The sequence below is a fragment of the Triturus cristatus genome, chromosome 1_2 (assembly GCF_964204655.1).
Source record: "Triturus cristatus chromosome 1_2, aTriCri1.1, whole genome shotgun sequence".
Classification (NCBI taxonomy): Eukaryota; Metazoa; Chordata; class Amphibia; order Caudata; family Salamandridae; genus Triturus; species Triturus cristatus.
Window position 1 is genome coordinate 69,216,382 of NC_140580.1, and position 18,186 is coordinate 69,234,567.

The 18,186-nt window shown below is 44.3% G+C and overlaps 1 protein-coding gene across 1 annotated transcript in view; it reads left to right on the top strand.

The window, feature by feature from the left end:
- Positions 1-18,186, top strand: part of CPXM2 (carboxypeptidase X, M14 family member 2) — a 381,585-nt gene that overhangs the window by 118,789 nt on the left and 244,610 nt on the right. The window contains exons 3-4 of the mRNA XM_085601678.1: positions 2,417-2,526; positions 8,534-8,673. Coding sequence (XP_085457804.1) covers positions 2,417-2,526; positions 8,534-8,673 — 250 coding nt within the window. The remainder of the gene's footprint in view (positions 1-2,416; positions 2,527-8,533; positions 8,674-18,186) is intronic.

Below are 18,186 nucleotides of genomic sequence, written 5' to 3' on the forward strand. Positions count from 1 at the left end.
AGAGGGCTTCTTCCTTCACTGCATCTCTAAACAATACTCAGTTACTCAGGGGCTCAGCACCTGTATCTCTTCATCAAGCGCACAAATGTAAGTAAGGGACAAGTCTGTGTTATGTAATACTATCACAATGTGAGCATTGAGCTCACCAACCCAACAGTTAGCCAGGCCTAAGAAATGCAAAAGTCTGTGAGGTGGCCATCCAACCACTTTTACAGTGCTGTCTATACCCTCCATCCTGTAGGTAAGGTTCACCCGTCCACGTAGTAAATGTCAAAAAGAAAACATGTTTCACCAGGCTGTGCCCATTGGGCTCTGCCTGGATATACACTGTACTTGCTGTTGTAAGGGCCAGTGCTTCTCCACATGGCATTGTGCAGTCTCTGGGTGGTTCTCCCAGTTGTGCGTCAGCTCCTCTACAACTGCAGGTGCAGCCTCTGGTTGAAGCGCTCCCTCCGCTGCTGTTCGACAGACCCCTGAGGCACCTCTTCACTAACAGGTACCCAGGACGAATTTCCAGGCTGTTGAGTCACAACACACCACACCACACCAGCAGTTAATGCCTCTTTTCGGATAAAAGGAGCAGCCGTCGAGTAGCAATCCGTGAGGTGAGTGTGCCATGGCGTGGGATGCTCCACAGCCAAGCTGCTGCTGGTGCAGGATGACAGAGGGGCACTGGGTGGACCACTCTTCAGTGCTTCAGGCACTCTAAGAGTTGGGTGGTGGATTGTTCCTCCCTGCTCCCTCTGAACATGGACGTCGATTCACTGAAGTTCCGGGGGGAGTGGAAGTGCCATCAGATGTGCTTTCAGCTTCCTTGAAATCACAGGATCAATCAATAAATTAATCAATCCGTCTGGCTTTGCATAGCAGGGCTAATCACCCGTGAGGGTATCCAGGCGATTACACATGACATCATGTTGTCTTTAGCCCCGATAACATCAAATCAAGTGGTGTCGTTTGGCCCCCCATTTAGCTACAGGAAGTAACATTTAAGAAATGAAGGTAAAACTATACATATAGGCCTCAAAAAGTCCCAGCCCACAAACTCAAGAGCGCCTTGCAACACTCCGACAGAGGCAACACAATGCAACACGCTGAATTACTTCCCCAGTGAACATAGGTGTCCTAACTCGTGGAAAGGAACTGTGATACTAGCATATTTGACAAAATGCAAGGAAGGCCTGCAGAGTTGAGGAGTGTTACTGCCTTTCTGATATCTGGATGCCACGCCCATCCTCTTCATAAAATATGACTGTTTTTGTACCATTATTCATTTGAACCCTACGTTCTTTATTTCCTAAATCGGTGACTAATTATTGATTTCTATATCCCTCGGCACATCGTGCGGGGTTACTCCTAATTTTTGCTAGAGGACTACGTAGACTAGCATAAGGCATTACAAGGAGGCATTTGTCCTGGGTGTACATAAATCAAGTAGAGAAAATAGGGTACAGATAGGGTATATGTGCTACTTTTAAGGCAAGTGTAGTGGACGAGGGAATAGAAACAGAGGCACAACTGTTTAAGTGAGGGGATAAGTACTAGGGTATCAGAAGAGATAGAAGTAAAAGGGAAAAGGTGAGGTAACGGTAATAGGGTTTAGGTAGAGGTTGCAGTACTATGGTACGGGAGTGAAAAACATATTAGGGGATCGGCAGGAGGAGAAAGAAAAACTGTGTGCATTTTTCAGACTTGAAGGCCATTCACCAGAAAGGATTCAAAATTCTGGGAGCTCTATTCGTTTCAAATACAAACTGAGGAAACAGGTTTGAGGAGAAAGTTTATCTAGAGCAGGTTTCCTTCACGTAGAGGAGCTAAATTGAGGAAAGGGCAACAAATGAATATGAGCAGGTATACAGGTGGGTAAGAGGAGTACAGAGGAAAAGCGCTGTTAATGGGTTAGGGAGAGGGAAGCTATGAAGACTGGACGGAGAGATGAGAGGAAGGTGTGTGGACCCCACTCCTACATAAAGGAGACAAAGGACAGAAATAGGGAGGGCCCTTAGAGGGGCACGGGGAATACCCCTCTCCCTTGTTAAAGGTAAACAAGGATCTCCGTGGTCCTGAAAAACGGACTTGAGTGCTTTTTTCGACATGAAGGACAATCATCAGGATGACATTGATCTCCTGGGAGAGATTTTGAACAACATGAGGAAGCAAATTAGTGGAGAAAGATTCTCAGAGTTTCTTTAGGCCACGCTTCCATCAGAATTACGTACAACCAATCTGAATGTGGTTGGGCAATCTCCTCTATGGGCGAAGATGTACCTCTCCTTTCCCACGAGCCAAGGTTTCTCTAGGGTCCTGTCCTAACCTCCTGCTACCATGGCTTCACTTTGCTTCTCAGCTTGTCTTCATGTGCTTAGGTAGACACATCAAGAATTTTTGATTTCACTGACCAAATTTCCTTTTGCAGGTTGCCCTCCACTTGGATTGGAAACATTAAAAATCAGTGACTTCCAGCTCCATGCCTCGACTGTCAAACGCTATGGTCTGGGAGCCCACCGAGGAAGGCTGAACATTCAGGTAACGCTTTTCACCGTGTTTGATAGCAGACCACTGAAAGTAAAACATGAAACCAATCCTGCACTTGCAAGATGCTTCAGCATTATTTTCTAGCCGCCTGCAGTCTTTGCTGTTAGATGCCGGGAGCTCGAGTACTGCTGCAGTCGGAGGTGGAGGGTGACAACAAGATCTGTATAGAGGGGAGCTGTGCATAGAAACCACAGGCAGGAGACTTGAGCAGTAACAGTGATTGGGTGTAGCAGCAGGAGCTGCAGAGGGACAGTGATTGGGAACAGAAGCAGAAAACTGATTGAGGTGACAGAGTGGGGGTCATGGTTGGACAACTGAGCTTTAGAAGGAGGTGTGCTGTGAATAATGGTGGGAGACTGTCAAACCGTAGCGTGATGGGAGGTTAAATCATAAGTGTGTGATTGATGAGGGTTCCGGGTCACTGAACCAGTTAGCAGGACCTTTCAGCATTTAGCCATGTTGCTTTCAGTCAATACATACCTCTGGCGCCAGGTTATCCGTAGTTCTTCTCCTTCACCAGAATCTTCATTTATCATGTCGGGATGAGTGGTCTTTCATAGTCGCTTGCTTACTTTTGTGTGGAGGGACTAACATACTTTACATAAACATCAGATCACTGAAAAAGAGGCCACAAGCAGGCACACATACAGACGTACAGATATACACTCTTGTGTGAACACAACCATACACTGCAGCCTCATACACCGGCAAAGCCCAAAAAAAACACAGGTGGTAGACTGACCAACCTACACATACAAAAGGGAATGACATGGACAATGCTGACAAGCAAGTAGATCTGTCACATAGACATGCAACTACAGCTGGCAGACAAGCTCCTGCAAGAATCAGGACAAAGAAGAGACACAGCACGAAGGAAGGTGCAGGTAAAGCAGAAACCTGTATGGCAATGACTGGGGATGTCCAGTGAGATTATTAAGGACAGCAGTCACAAGTTTTTTTTTTTTTTTTGCATTTATAAAGCGCACGAATGGCCATGGGCATCGACGTGCTAATACCAGAAAATCCAGTAAGGTTGCCGATGAACTAAGTATGACATGTTAGTCGGCAAAGAGCCAGGTGTTTTTAGTGATTTCGTGAAGGATAGCAGTGTTGGACTATTCTTTATGATGGCTGGGAGCGAGTTCCATGTTTTGACCGTCCCTAACGGGAAGCTTCTTCCATCCCAATGAGCATTCTTAAATCTGGGGGTTTGTAGAATTTTGCTATGTGTGGACCTTACCAGATCAGATGGTTCTTCAGGTAATGAGGACCGGCCCATGCAGAGCCTTAAATGCTTGGTATTGGGATTTTAAATTTGATCCTCTTGTCCATTGAGAGCCAGTGCAATATTCAAGAAGGCCATGACTGGCCGTTTATCCCATCTCACATTTCCCCATGGTCTAGAACCGTTGGAGGCCGGTTTTGGGAGGCTTCGCCCGCTGCTGGCGCCTCTGTGGCATTCTCTAGCTTCCCCGGGTAGTTACAGTAGAGAGAGAAACGAGAGGAGGGCGGGGCCCGCACTGGATTTAACACTTTGGTCAGAGCCACTTTCGGTTACCAGTCCGGCCCCGCCCCACCCCCTTCCTCACATCACACCATAGAGCACATCACACGCCAGGTAATAAGCATGGAGCTGCTCTACACAATACATTGACGCTAGTGCCTCTGTTGGTTCATGGTAGTCAGAAATGTCCCATCACAGCAATCCATCTGTAAGGCACTATTACAAGTCAAAGAAATACTCTAACACTAAGAGGCAAGACATGCTAACTAATCCCTGAGCCTGACTGCACAAATAGCAAGTGCAAAACGGCCATCCCTTAGAGCTTTGTTTTTTTTTTTGCACACTGTAACTGCAAAGAGTACAATATGATCAACTTCCAGCCTCGGCACTCACCCTAAAACTATGTGATTATTGGCACATCAGCAGGAGTTGTTTGTTGACACAAATCTATGCTTCACCTTATGCCCCAAATACTTCCCAGGTCCATGTTGGTGCACAAATCTGGGATGCAGTGGAGGGTAGAATGATGGTAAAGACCCAAGTAGAACAGCTGTGTCTCCGAGGATGTGTATTGCACCCAGCTACACACAGCACCATGTTCACCACGCCATACTGCTACAGTCACTCTGAATTCTTCACTCCACTGTTGCCCAGCCTCAGATGACAGTGCTACCCCTTTAAGGCATTGTTGGTGACACCCTCTAACTGTGGAATTAGCAATTAACAGAAAATATACAGAAGAGTGCTTATCTGGACACAATGCAGCATGTAGCCAGACATTGCTGTGCTCCTCAAAAAGAAATTGTGCCCATCATTCAGATGACTATCTTCCCACCATGTCAATCAAACAATCAGTATTGCATTGCGTGACTTGTCACCCCAGGGAGTCTCCAGGAACTGGGGTTCTGAGAGCCATGGTCAAAAAGCCATGTCTTGGGCTTCTTCTGTGAGTCTTCAAGTGAAGGGATGGTTTGCAGGTGGAGGTCGTTCCAGGACTTGGTAGCCAGGTAGGAGAAGGAACGACTTCCGCAGCAGCTCATACGGATGCGGAGAATGCATGCCAAGGTAAGGGGGTAGAGCGGAGCTCCCTAGTGGGTCGGTGGTGTGTCAGGCAGTGATTGATGTAGGTGTATCTGGAGTTGTGGAGGGCTTTGTAGACGTTTGTCAGGAGTTTGAAGAGGCATCTTTTCTGGACAGGGAGCCATATGTCTATATCGGTGCTCCTGGAATGCTGTCTGTATTTTGTGGTGGGTAGGAATGTTTGGTCAAAGCAGGTCTCCGCGCTTGCTCCCACTCTGTCCACTACTCTCTGCATATCTTGGATCCACACCGCTCTGCCTCTGAGTTCCATTCCCCAGTGCCACTTTCACCAGGGGTGCTGTTGTGCATCTCCAATGAAAACTGAAATAACTGAAGAAACACATTAGCACTCATGAGCACCATTACAACATCCGCGAGCCCTGCCATTTTGTCCACTGCGGGGAACGGAGCACACAAGAAAAAAACACATCTCTGTATGTTTCCCTGCCAAAGACGCCACTGCCCTTGTGCGCCTTCATACAACGCTTTCCACGTCTATCTCAGGCTCCCAGGTGTAGAGCACAGCCATATGGCTGAAGCACTGTTGGAGCCTCTTAAAAATGCGGCCATCTTGAAGCTCGTCAAGCTCAGCCACTGAAAGGCGTTTTCATATAGACACAGGAGAAATTTGTATAAATAACATTCTGTCAAGTATTCTTGAATCAGAATTTTTAATTAAATATTCACCCCTTTTGATCAGCTCCTCCCATGAAGTGCACTTGGCGAGAGACGCTATTTTGAATTCATTATAGGAGAGATTGTGGACCCTCAGACTGTAGAGTCATGATAACAGGTTTGTGGAGTGTTGTGAGGGGAGCATTGCACTTTTGTAGTGGAGGCATTTGTATCACTATTGTGCCAGAAGGTACCAAGGGGCAGGAACACTGTGCTTTTATGAGAGGCCATGGTCCATACTGTCAACTTGAGGAAGGCACCACTCAATCAATCAATCACTGCATTTGTAAAGCGCGCTACATACACAAGAGGGTCTCAAGGCGCTGGGGAGGTGGGGGGGTGCTACTGGTCGAAGAGCCAGGTCTTGAGGAGTCTTCTGAAGGCCAGCAGGTCCTGGGTCTGTCGTAGGATGGTGGGGAGAGTGTTCCAGGTCTTGGCGGCGAGGTAGGAGAAGGATCTGCCGCTGACGGTGGTTTTTCGGATGCGGGGGACTGTGGCGAGGGCGAGATTGGCTGAGCAGAGGCTTCGGGTGGGGGTGTGGAAGCTGAGTCGGTTGTTGAGGTAGGTGGGTCCAGTGTTGTGCAGTGCTTTGTGTGCGTGGATCAGGAGCTTGAAGGTGATCCTTTTGTTGACGGGGAACCAGTGCAGGCCTCTCAGGTGGAGTGTGATGTGGCTGCGGCGGGGGACGTCGAGGATGAGTCGGGCTGAGGCGTTCCGGATGCGTTGGAGTCGTCTCAGGAGCTTGTTTGTAGTTGCTGAGTAGAGGGCATTCCCGTAGTCGAGTCTGTTGGTGATGAGGGCCTGAGTAACGGTTTTTCTCGTGTCGAGGGGGATCCATTTGAATATCCTGCGGAGCATACGGAGGGTGTTGAAGCAGGACGCGGAGACGGCGTTGATGGACTAGGGATTCATCCACTAAGAGACGATGCAGCAAGTTCCTCACTAGGAAGGGGGAGGTACCACCAAAGCAAGATGATACTCAAATGTTGTCTGAGTACCTTAGCATCGCTCCTTAAGAATCCTCTCAAATCCGGAGGCACGAGTGAGCTGGCCTGATTCTGCTATCTTGTACTCTGGCCACACCGAATAGCATCTGGAGCTTTACACAAGCACCTTACATTGAAAGTGAAGGCGACAGATCTGGAGTGGACTGAGGGTGACTGTCTATAATCAAAGGCATACATAAAAGGATGCAAAAAACACACAACTGATGGACGGAATGCAGAACAAATTAAAACATTCACCCCCAGTCAAGAGATCTGGGTTAAATCCATCATTCTTTTGCTCACCATGCCACCCCAGTTTAGACCTGGCCATATGCAAATCAGTCTTGACCCTGTGCCTCATGGGAACAGTCCAGCCCAAACTGCTAAGCCAGGTCCTCCCTGGACCAGAAACAAGCATCCTAGGACCGGTTTTGGGGTTTCACCCCTCTTCAGCCAGGATAGCTTGAATCCAGTGGCACAGTGAGCCTGGGACCCATGTCTGGGCATACCCAACGCACTTAGGGCAAGGAAGCAAAAGACACACAATTGATGGACAGAATGCAGAACAAATCAAAACATTCACCCCCAGTCTCCATGCCACTGGAATCAATCTATCCTGGCTAAAGAGCGGTGAAACCCCGAAACCGGTCCTAGGATGCTTGGTTCCAGTCCAGGGAGGACCTGGCTTGGCAGTTCGGGCTGGACTGTTCCCATGAGGCACAGGGTCAAGACTGATTTGCATATGGCTGGGTTCAAACTGGAATGGCATGGTGAGCAAATAAACGATGGATTTAGGCCCAGATCTCTGTACTGGGGTGAATGTATGACATTGTTCTGCATTCTGTCCATCAACTGCTGTTTTTGCATTTGTCACCCCGTGTGGGACGTGTATGCCCAGACGTGGGTCCCGTGCTCTCCATGCCACTGGAATCAAACTATCCTGGCTGAAGAGGGGTGAAACCCCGAAACCGGTCCTAGGATGCTTGTTTCCAGTCCAGGCAGGACCTGGCTTGGCATTTCGGGCTGGAATGTTTCCATGAGGCACAGGGTCAAGACTGATTTGCATATGGCTGGGTTCAAACTGGAATGGCATGGTGAGCAAAAAAACGATGGATTTAGGACCAGATCTCTGTACTGGGGTGAATGTATGACATTGTTCTGCATTCTGTCCATCAACTTGTTTATACATAAAAGAATGTCAGAAAATAGTGAGTGACAGTCACACCAGACAGAAACAAAGCAAACACTACATCAATGCTGATGTGATAAGCACAGCACAGGTTATCTTCCTGGCTGCCTGTGCTCTGAAAAATTGGACATGCCTCCTTATACTCTATCATCAGTAGATGACCCTGGGAGAAACATTAGTGCAAACCCACGGTATCTGCTAGGATTATGGATCCTTCAAACTTGCACTGGTCTGCAACCTTTGCTACATTGTCTGCCCCGTTTACCCTTCCTGTACCTTCCTCTATTGGCACCCTGTTGAGGCGAGAGTTCCTACAGCCGGTCCTGTGTGGCAAGATAGGCACACAGGGAGACCTCCTAAAAGGAGAGAATCCTTTTACCTGTACAGATCCCAGGAGAAACAGGACACTTTGCCTGAGGGCGCCTAATGGCTCTTTGCACCTATCAGTCTCAATGAATATGTGATTGGGGTTTAGCTCTGGGCTTCCGTATTCCTTGGAGGCACCTGACCAGAATATGTGTTCACTGCTTTTCAACACTCTTAGGTGACCCTTTTTTATTTCAGGCTGGCGTGAATGAGAACGACATGTTTGATGGGGCCTGGTGTGCTGGACGCAGTGATCTGCAACAGTGGTTCGAAGTGGACGCCCGCAGACTTACCAAGTTCACAGGTGTTATCACCCAGGGAAGGAACTCTCTCTGGCTGTGAGTACTTCTTCATTGTTTCTTGTGAGTATCTATAGCCAGCAATGTGCCCTTCTTGACATGTCTATTCTTTCTTGTTATTTCTAATTACGTATGTTTGTGTGGAATGGCATTTCTATAGCTGAAGAGCAGCTTGCACTCAGTTGTACCATTGTTGATTTTTCAGTAAGAAATTCCATGCTCTTTCCTTATCCATTTAGTTTAGTTTCTTCAAACAAATTTGTCTTTTTCCATTTGAGTACCAATTTGTTTAAGTTACACCTCTCTTTTCTCTCAGATTGGCAATGACTCTTTTTTGCTGCTTTATTACTCTGTCTAGTTGTTGTAAGTTCCACCATGGAGACACGCCCACAAAGCCAGGAGTATATTTTTAGCAGAATATGACCAGACATGAAAGTTGTGCACTATAGGTTCTTTCTTCCCAGATACTGGCAGGGAAAAAGGTACAGACTATCGAAAGGTAAGTGCATATAACAAAGTAAAGATTTACTACTCCTAACTCCACATACAAGTACCTTGAAGTTATATCTATATATCCGTCTGTCTTTTTCTAAATGCACGTGCACTTTGCTGGTGGAAATGAAAATGAAAATAAAAACTAGAAACCTTGATTCCATGGCTGCATCTGTGCCATCTTCCTGAGTTTGCCCGTGGATACTGCGGAGGCAAGTGTGGAGGGCAGTAACCGGGAACTGTGCATCATATATATATATATATATATATATATATATATATATATATATATATATATATATATATATATATATATATATATATATATATATATATATATATATATATATATATATATATATATATATATATATATATATATATATATATATATATATATATATATATATATATATATATATATATATATATATCCTACTGGCGGTTGCCAGTAGGTAGTTATAGTTAGGACCACGTTTCCATAGGAAATCTGCAACATTCTATTTTGAATAACTTTGACGCCGGTCGACGAATCCTCGCGAATTTTTCAAAATAGGTGGGGCGCTACGCTCCGCTCCTACCCTGAAAGTCTCGGGGGGATTCGTCAAGCGGGGGCTGAGATAAAAGGGGGGTCCCAAAACGCGTTTTTCCCATGCATTTTTCCATAGGACCTTTAGACACAGCTACAGCCCGAACGGCTGAACAGAATTACTTGAAATTTGGCAGAGAGGTAGTCCTCAGGTCAAGGAAGTGCCTTTTGTAGGTTTGGTGTAAATCTGTTCAGTAGATTCCGAGAAAATAGCCTTTAAATCAATATATATATCTGAGCCAGCTTACGGTGCGCTTACGGTGCGCTTACCGTACGCGTACGGTGGCGTGCGCGAGCGCGATTTTGATTGGCTGTTAGATCTTAGTAAACATTCGAATTGGTCGAAACCAGGAAGCGGCGGCCGCCATTTTCTCTCTCGCTCTCTGAGTTGGGCAGCAAAAACGATGCCAAAAAATGTCTAAAGAGGCAGTTTCTTGAGATCCTAACCACCCAGCATTGATATAGGGGTCCCCAAACTATAGTTAGGAATTAGCATTTAAAAAACCTTGCAAATTCACTGAAAAAACAATAGGTTTCAAACATGTTATAGTTAGCTGTACATTTCACTCGTAAAAAACCAATGAAATTCCCCCGTTATAGTTAGTGCAGGCAACTATAACTCACGCGACCGCAATCTTCTGCTGATGACATATGTGTCTTTATGAAAAAAAAATATTTGTAATATATGTATAGCTAAAATTTAATGGAAGAAGACATGGGCAAATAAGTGTCTAAATACAGTATTAGCATCAGCAGAAGATTGCGGTCGCGTGAGTTATAGTTGCCTGCACTAACTATAACGGGGGAATTTCATTGGTTTTTTACGAGTGAAATGTACAGCTAACTATAACATGTGTGAAACCTATGGTTTTTTCAGTGAATATACATATATATACATATATATATATATATATATATATATATATATATATATATATATATGTACACCACATCCGATTCCCTGCAGAATGAACCGGACACCGACACGGGGAGGTTTCTGGCAATAACGTCTTTATTCCAAGATTACGCTGCGACACGTTTCGGCATCAACTGCCTTGATCAAACAGTGATCACTCCTTGTTTGCGTGCATTTAAATTAAAAAAACAGCAGCGTGATCCGATCACATGACCGGAAACTGTTCAATGAATCACGAAGACAGACTTACTTATCTGCACATCCAAACAGTTACAGTCACTTATTTTGTTTGAACATTTTCATTGATGTGCTCGATAATTGAGGTACGGCATTAATAATTAATTCCATACATTAAAATTATATATGGCTTCATCAAAATAGTTAACAATTAAAATTTCATTGTTTAACTATTTACAGCGTTGGGTTACAAAGAAAGTGCAAGTGCAAGAGTTCACTTTCTTTTCCTCATTTATCCATGAGTGTTTTTGAAGATAGGTGCACATGTTAAAAAGTCCATTCATGGGCCGGTGCCTGAAAACCAATGTTACAACCTCACATCAGAGGCACGGTATCATTGTATTGTGTGCATCACTCTCTCTTCACTTGGTCATGCAAAAAACATCACATTTTCATCAGAATTCATGAATTACTATGTAATATATTACTCAATAATAATAAAAACACAATTGTCATTAAAAAGAAAAGATCTAAAACCCAACGTATAACTGCTTCATACTAAAATACAGTCAGGGACATTGTTATACTTATGAAGACTCCAGTTTGTCGAACCCTCATATTTCAGAAAGTATTGGATGGCACTCTTATGTGCATATACGGTTTCTCAAAATTATCTTGGGGCCATTATCCAAATTTCTTTTCGGGTGCAGTATACCACGATCTGAAGAGAGAAAGTTTTAAATGACTATCAGTGCCTATAATTTATAAGCACTCTGGTCCAATTATTTCTTGGTCAAAATAGTTTAAAATTCCACAATAAAGTGCTAGTGCATGACAGTACTAATAATCCATTTAAACATTTCATACATCTGCCAATATTCCAATATCTGGTGCAAATGCAACCCAAGTCCTGTTATACTGGCATTCATGAATAGTGCAAATTCACATCTCATATAAAAGTGCTAGTGCATCACAGTACTTATAATATATCCTAAAAGACCAGTTGTTTTCATCACTATAAACACCGGCCCCAACAGCGCTAAGGATGCCTGGCTTCAACCTGGGGGTGCCCAGGAGTGGACACTTCACAGGGAAAGCCAGGAGGGGTTCCACAGCGGTATGAGTATCAGCGCCAGGAAACCGCAAAGGCGACACTGCAAGGTGTCCGTCTGGTGACAGTGCGCTCTATAAGTACCTTGACATTTACATTTACATTTACAGTCACAACATTCTCACCAGGCTCTGGCTTATCTTTCTGTTGCCCATACAGGATATAATTGAAATTTCAAACTGCAAGACATCCATCATTACTTCCAGCTTCATAAAAATAATGTGACTCAACAATAACAATTTTCAATTCATTTGTCTCATTACTGACACTATCCCTACTCAATGCCTGCCTTCCAGCATGAAATGTCACTCTGCTATACAGCCATTAAAATCTGAGAAAAGAATAACTGGATTAACATTAATGGACGTGCAGATCTTCCTCAACGTTCAGTCCATTTGGCATTTTTGTGTTAAATAGCATGATATACTTGGACTCCAATTGACAAAGTCTACCCTCTCTATCCCCTCCTTTTTTGAGTTTGGGGACTTGGTCAATGGCAAAATAGGACAAACCATCTAAGTTCCCTTTGTGAATTTCATTTAGATGTCGAGCCACCACATAATTCTCATCATTATTCTTGACAGCCCGTAGATGCTGTAGAATGTGGCTATGGACCATATGAATGGTACTGCCTCTGTACATCCTTGGGCATGTACATTGCAAGATATAAACAACATAGTCGCTTCTACAGTTCAGAATCTGTCTGATTTTCCATGGGCTGTACAATAGTGGTGACATCACTTGTTTCTCATTGTGTCCGATCTTACACGCTTTGCATTTGGAACATCTATGAAAACCTGGGACACTTTTCAACCAGCTTGCTTTTTTGCTGACTTCAGGACTGTTGACTACCAGTTCGCCCCTCATTGATTTCGCTCTATTGAAGGTGATCATGGGCTTTCGGGATACCATCTCACTTAGTACCGGGTCTCGCTGTATTAGGTGCCAGTGCCTACACAGACTATCTCTCACTCTAGACTGGTAGGCCCTGTATCCCGTGATCATCCTTATCTGATTCTGTACACCAGATTTCTTCACCTTGATTTTCTCAACATCTGGTTTTAAGAGTGTATGTCTGTCTATGGAGGTGACTTTCATTCTGGCTTGATCAAGAATGGCAGGATTGTAGCCTCTCTCAACAAATCTCTTAGTTATGGAATTCTGTGCCTCTGTTAGAGCTTGGGCCTCACTGCAGTTGCGCTTCATCCTCAGATGCTAAGCATAAGGAATGCTCATTTTGAGCCTCTGAGGATGAAAGCTCCCAGCATGAAGGACTGTATTTCCTGCTGAGGGTTTCCTGAACGTTCTGGTATGAATCTCTCCTTTTTCAATATATACCTCCAAGTCCAGAAATGCCACTGATGTCTTGCTGATACTTTCTGTGAATTTCAGATTTAGACCATTGGCATTAATTCACATGCAAACCTCTTTGCTGTTTCCAGGGAACCGTCCCAGATCACAAATAAGTCATCTATGAACCAGGTCCATGTTACAATGTTGTTGTTCTATTCTTCGGCAAACCGGACCCTGAGCACCTGATCCTCCCACCAGCCCATATGCAAATTAGCATAGCTGGGGGCGAAGCAGATGCCTATCGCCGTGCCTTGAAGCTGCCTATATTTCTCCCCTCCAAACATGAAGTGATTGTTTCATAGGCATAACCTGCACATTTCTATCAGCATTCCTGAATGTTGGTACAAGCTGATAGGGCGTGTATTCAAATAGTGTTGGGTTGCACGGAGACCATCATCATGAGCTATGCTCGTATATAGGCTAGTGACATCTAATGTCATCAAATAATAAGTGTCCTTCCAGCGCACATTCGAGATTTTATTTAAAAAATCCCTGGTGTCCTGAATGTAGGCTGGGAGTGCTCAGACAAAGGTTTGTAAAAAAGAATCAAGATACCTGGAGGTGGGCTCAAACAGGCTTCCAATTGCAGATATTATTGGCCTGCCTGGAGGGGTCTCTTTATTTTTGTGGATTTTCGATATTAGATACAGAATAGGGGTGACTTGGGTGCTCTACCTTCATAAAAAGATACTCCACTTGTGTAAGCAACCCCATCCCCCTTCCAAAGTTGAAGCTTCACCTCTTCCAAATTACTTTGCGGTACTTTGAGATAACAGTGACGGTCTCTTAGTTGGGATTTAGCCTCGGCATTGTATGCATCTAGGGACCAGAGCACTATGTTCCCATCCTTGTCCGCCTGTCGGACTACCACATCATCCCTTGATTTTATCTTATTTATGATCATATGGTAAGCTTTCTCAAATTGACCATATTCTTTAGGGAATGTTTTACTAGAGGTGATTGCTAACTCTTTGAGGTCTTTGATTACCTGATCGGAGAACATATCGATTGCATCTCTCGGGGTATTCGGGGTGAAGGTTGATTTAGGTTTAAAATCTGACATTTCACTCTCAAAGATATTCAAACCTATCAAGTCGACAGTTTCTTTCACATTCGTAGTACTTGACAGTCCCGCACCCTTCCATTCAAGATTTTGCAAATCACATAATACCTCCATGTCCCCAACTTCCAGACCGTCAACTTCTTGTAAGCCATGTTCGCTCTTCTCTGATACTTGCCTCCTATTGTGAAATAATTTTTTGAGCTTCAATTTCCTGGTATATTTGAAAAAATCAATCTGAGTTTGTGTCTAATTGAAATTAGTTTGTATTCAAAAGGATAAGCCCAATGATAAAATCCGATTTTCTTCATCTATCAACACAAGATCCATGAGATTTATGATGGTTATATATCTTGGATCCAATATTCTGTACCATCGATATTCTGATTTCGATTTTCACAGGCGCACTGTGTGATTCTATGTGAAGGAACTTGTAGATTTTTTTAAGGCATGTTAAATGAAGTTCTTTTCTTTAAAGAAAATATACTGGCCTCAGCTCAGAATCCTCCCTTGCACACCTCTTACCTGAGGTGGTGGATGTCCAGCCTCCACACTCAACATTTGGTTGCTGGAGGATGGCCTACCTGAGACATTCTGCATCAGGAATTCATTACACCTGGACTGCCGGATAGGAAATCTTAATCTGCTTTGTAAAGTGTGCAGTTTCCTAATTCTGCCCAACTTTGTAATTGAAGTTTTAATTTAACTCACCACTAATGTAAAAAAGCCTTACAGAAAGCTTGGGGTATATCCATCATGGACATTTTCAGAAATTAGTGGTGAACAGTGTGCTTTAAATAATGTAATGTAATGTAATGTAAGGATGCAACAATGGTGAAAACGAAATAGAATTTAAATGTCATTTTGCAGTCGAAGTTGGGAAGGCCCCACAATGAATTTCACTATAAGGTTGTGACAAAATATGAATAGTTCAATGACATTTGATTAGGGGTTGGCAAAACTTGCGGAGTTTCACTTGATGGAATTCCGCAGGGTTACATAAAAAATCTGCGGGATTCTGTGTAGTTACGCGAGAGGGTGAAATTCAGCAGGTTGCACTGCTCGCACTGATTCCAGTGCTGGGAGCTTGTTTCATGCTGTAAAATCAACCCGAATGGCACTACACAGCGCTCCTGAGGGTGCTCCTTATTTATGTCACTCAAGTAGATTTTCTACTCAAACTGCAGCTTTCTCAATACGAATGGTCACAAGCTGCCGCAAACACTCATGCTGAGAAAATCTCACCAGGTTGCATTCGAGTACCCAAAAATCACACATGGGGAGGCAAATTCTTGCTCACGTTCACCAACTTAACATTGGCAAGCTATGTGTGAGAAAAACTCTGCCATGCAGCGGTTGGCAGAGTTTTACCAGGACTCTTCATTACAAGCATAACTAGGAGTGAGAAAACGTCTGCAGGTGGACTGGCATTTATCATCCACCCCTACATTTGATCAAAAGCACCAGTCAAAACTGCATTTACTTGAAGCAGGCTCCGACATTGGCATACACCCCACATAGTTACGGGCAGGTTGTGCGAACAGTGCTGTATAAAAGAAGTCGTTTGTCAGACATCAGCCAGCAAGATTGGCAGGTAGTCTTGGTAAATAGGTGATTGTGTGAGCCAGGGATGGCTCCGTTCAAGGCCTCTGACCTGGCTGAGGACACGAGTTTCATTTACAGATAGAGTAGCAATAGATTGGCAGGAATCAGTACAGCCTCGTAGGAGTTGAATGGTGGTTTCACGATTTGCAGCTAGGATCCTGCTCTGTGATGACCTCTCACTTTGATGCTGCTTGCATTGTACCTCCCATTTGGATGTTACAGAGCCCTTCACATTTGGAATTATGGCCATTCTCCTCTCTTTCACATGCAGTAAACTCCTTGCATAGAATCCTCAAGGTGGCATCCTCTATGTGTCTAATATTGCCTGGACTAGCATGCACTTTTATTAGTGGTGAATATAGAAAGCACAGAAGCATGTCATGTGTATTAGAAATTAAAAATATTTACTTGCAGAGGAATTGTTCAGCATTACTACAGGTGCAAATAAATTGCAAGCTTGATGTTATGAAACAGTTTAGAGACTGTCTTATTTAAATGTAAACTAAAAGCCAAATCACAAGAATATTAGAACTTAGGCTTCTCAGCAAGTAGGTTGCACTTTCCAGCGACTGTACCAGCATGTGTAGTCATAGCTGATATGCATTAAAAGGAAAGGTATCAGTACTTTTCACCAAGAGTATGTTTTAACAAATAACAAGGGGGTTTCCATTGTTAAGCAATTTGTAAATAGAGATGTGGATCAAGTAGCAATGGTTAGACCGTAATAGGATTTCAAAGACCACTATGCAAGGTAATTTTGGGGTCTTACACTCAGATCCTTTTTAGAAAATAAGGGCAAAATTGTGCATTGAATTCAATCACATTGGGCCCAGCTGTATTGGTAAAAACATGATCAGTTAAAAACTCCACTTAAAATTTCCACTCAACCCTTGGTGACCAATTAGTTGAGGCAGGAAGGGATGACCAAACATGTCAGGATGTATGAAGCGGGAGACAAAGCGTGCAAGCTACTAGCATGGCTGGCAGCTAGGGATTCAGAAAGATCACACATCACAGAGATCGTGGGCACTGCAGAAAAAAGGGTAACATGCAACAAAGGAATTGCGGAGGACATGGCAGAATACCTGCGGAGTTTCTGTGCGGAGAGATGGCCTGCCCAAGGTTCTGATCTTTGGGAGTTTGCTAAGGACTGCCCCTGTAGGATGATGAACACCAGAGTTAGAGGAGGAACTGATGGAGGGCAAGATACAGCCAGCGCACTCCCAGCTTCAGGCTGGGCAGGCCCTGGGTCCCAGTGGGATACTTGTGAAGCTTATGAAGAGGCTGTCCACAAACACAGTGGCCTTACTGCATAAGATGTACGTAGATGCCCACATGACTGGGGAGCTCCCATAGGATTTGAGGATGACAGTAGTTATACCTATTCTTAAGCTGGGAAACCTCCAGAGAGGTGGGACTCCTGTTGACCTATTTCCGTTCTCACAATAGATGCCACCATTTTGGCTAAGACTTCGGCCAACAGGTCTAGGGGGGTTATCTTGGATTTGGTCCACCCGTACAAGAATAGGTTCATGCCTCATAGATCTACCAGACTCAATCTTCAGAGGCTCCAGAATAATAAAGTAGCCACCAAAGAGGTAGGGGTGTCGCTGGTGGTGGTCTCTGTTGATGCTCATAAGGCCTTTGACTTGGTGGAGTGGCCCTTCCTATTTGCAGTCCTGGAGAAGATGGGCTTGGGGGCAAAGTTTTTGGCCTGGGACAGCTTACTCTATACTATCCAAGGGCAAGGCTTAAGGTAAATGGGATCCTCTCCCCAGAATTCCTGGTTCGGAGGGGCAGGAGTCAGGGCTGTCCTCTGTCATCTAGGTTGTTTGCGTTGGAGATGGAACTGCTTGCTGAGAGGATGTGCATTGATGCCAATATTGAAAATTGGAGATGGGACCCCACATGGGCAGATCTAATCTCTCTTTATACAGATGACATTCTGTTATATTTAACTAACCCGGACCAGAAAGTGGGTATAATATTTGTGAGTTATGGGAACTACTCCAGGTTTCGATCTAATTGAGAATAGTAATTGATCTTCCCAGTGAATACATGGGGAAGATGAGGTGTCGCCCCATGCCTCTCAGGAACGAGCAGAGCCATTTAAAATACCCGGGATTATAGATTTCCAGGGGGGAGGACTGCCATTACGAGGATGATCTTGTACAGGAGAGTGGAGTTGGATGTTAAAACACTGGGGGGTGCTGACTTTTCTCCATGATGGGTAGAGCGGCACTGTTTAA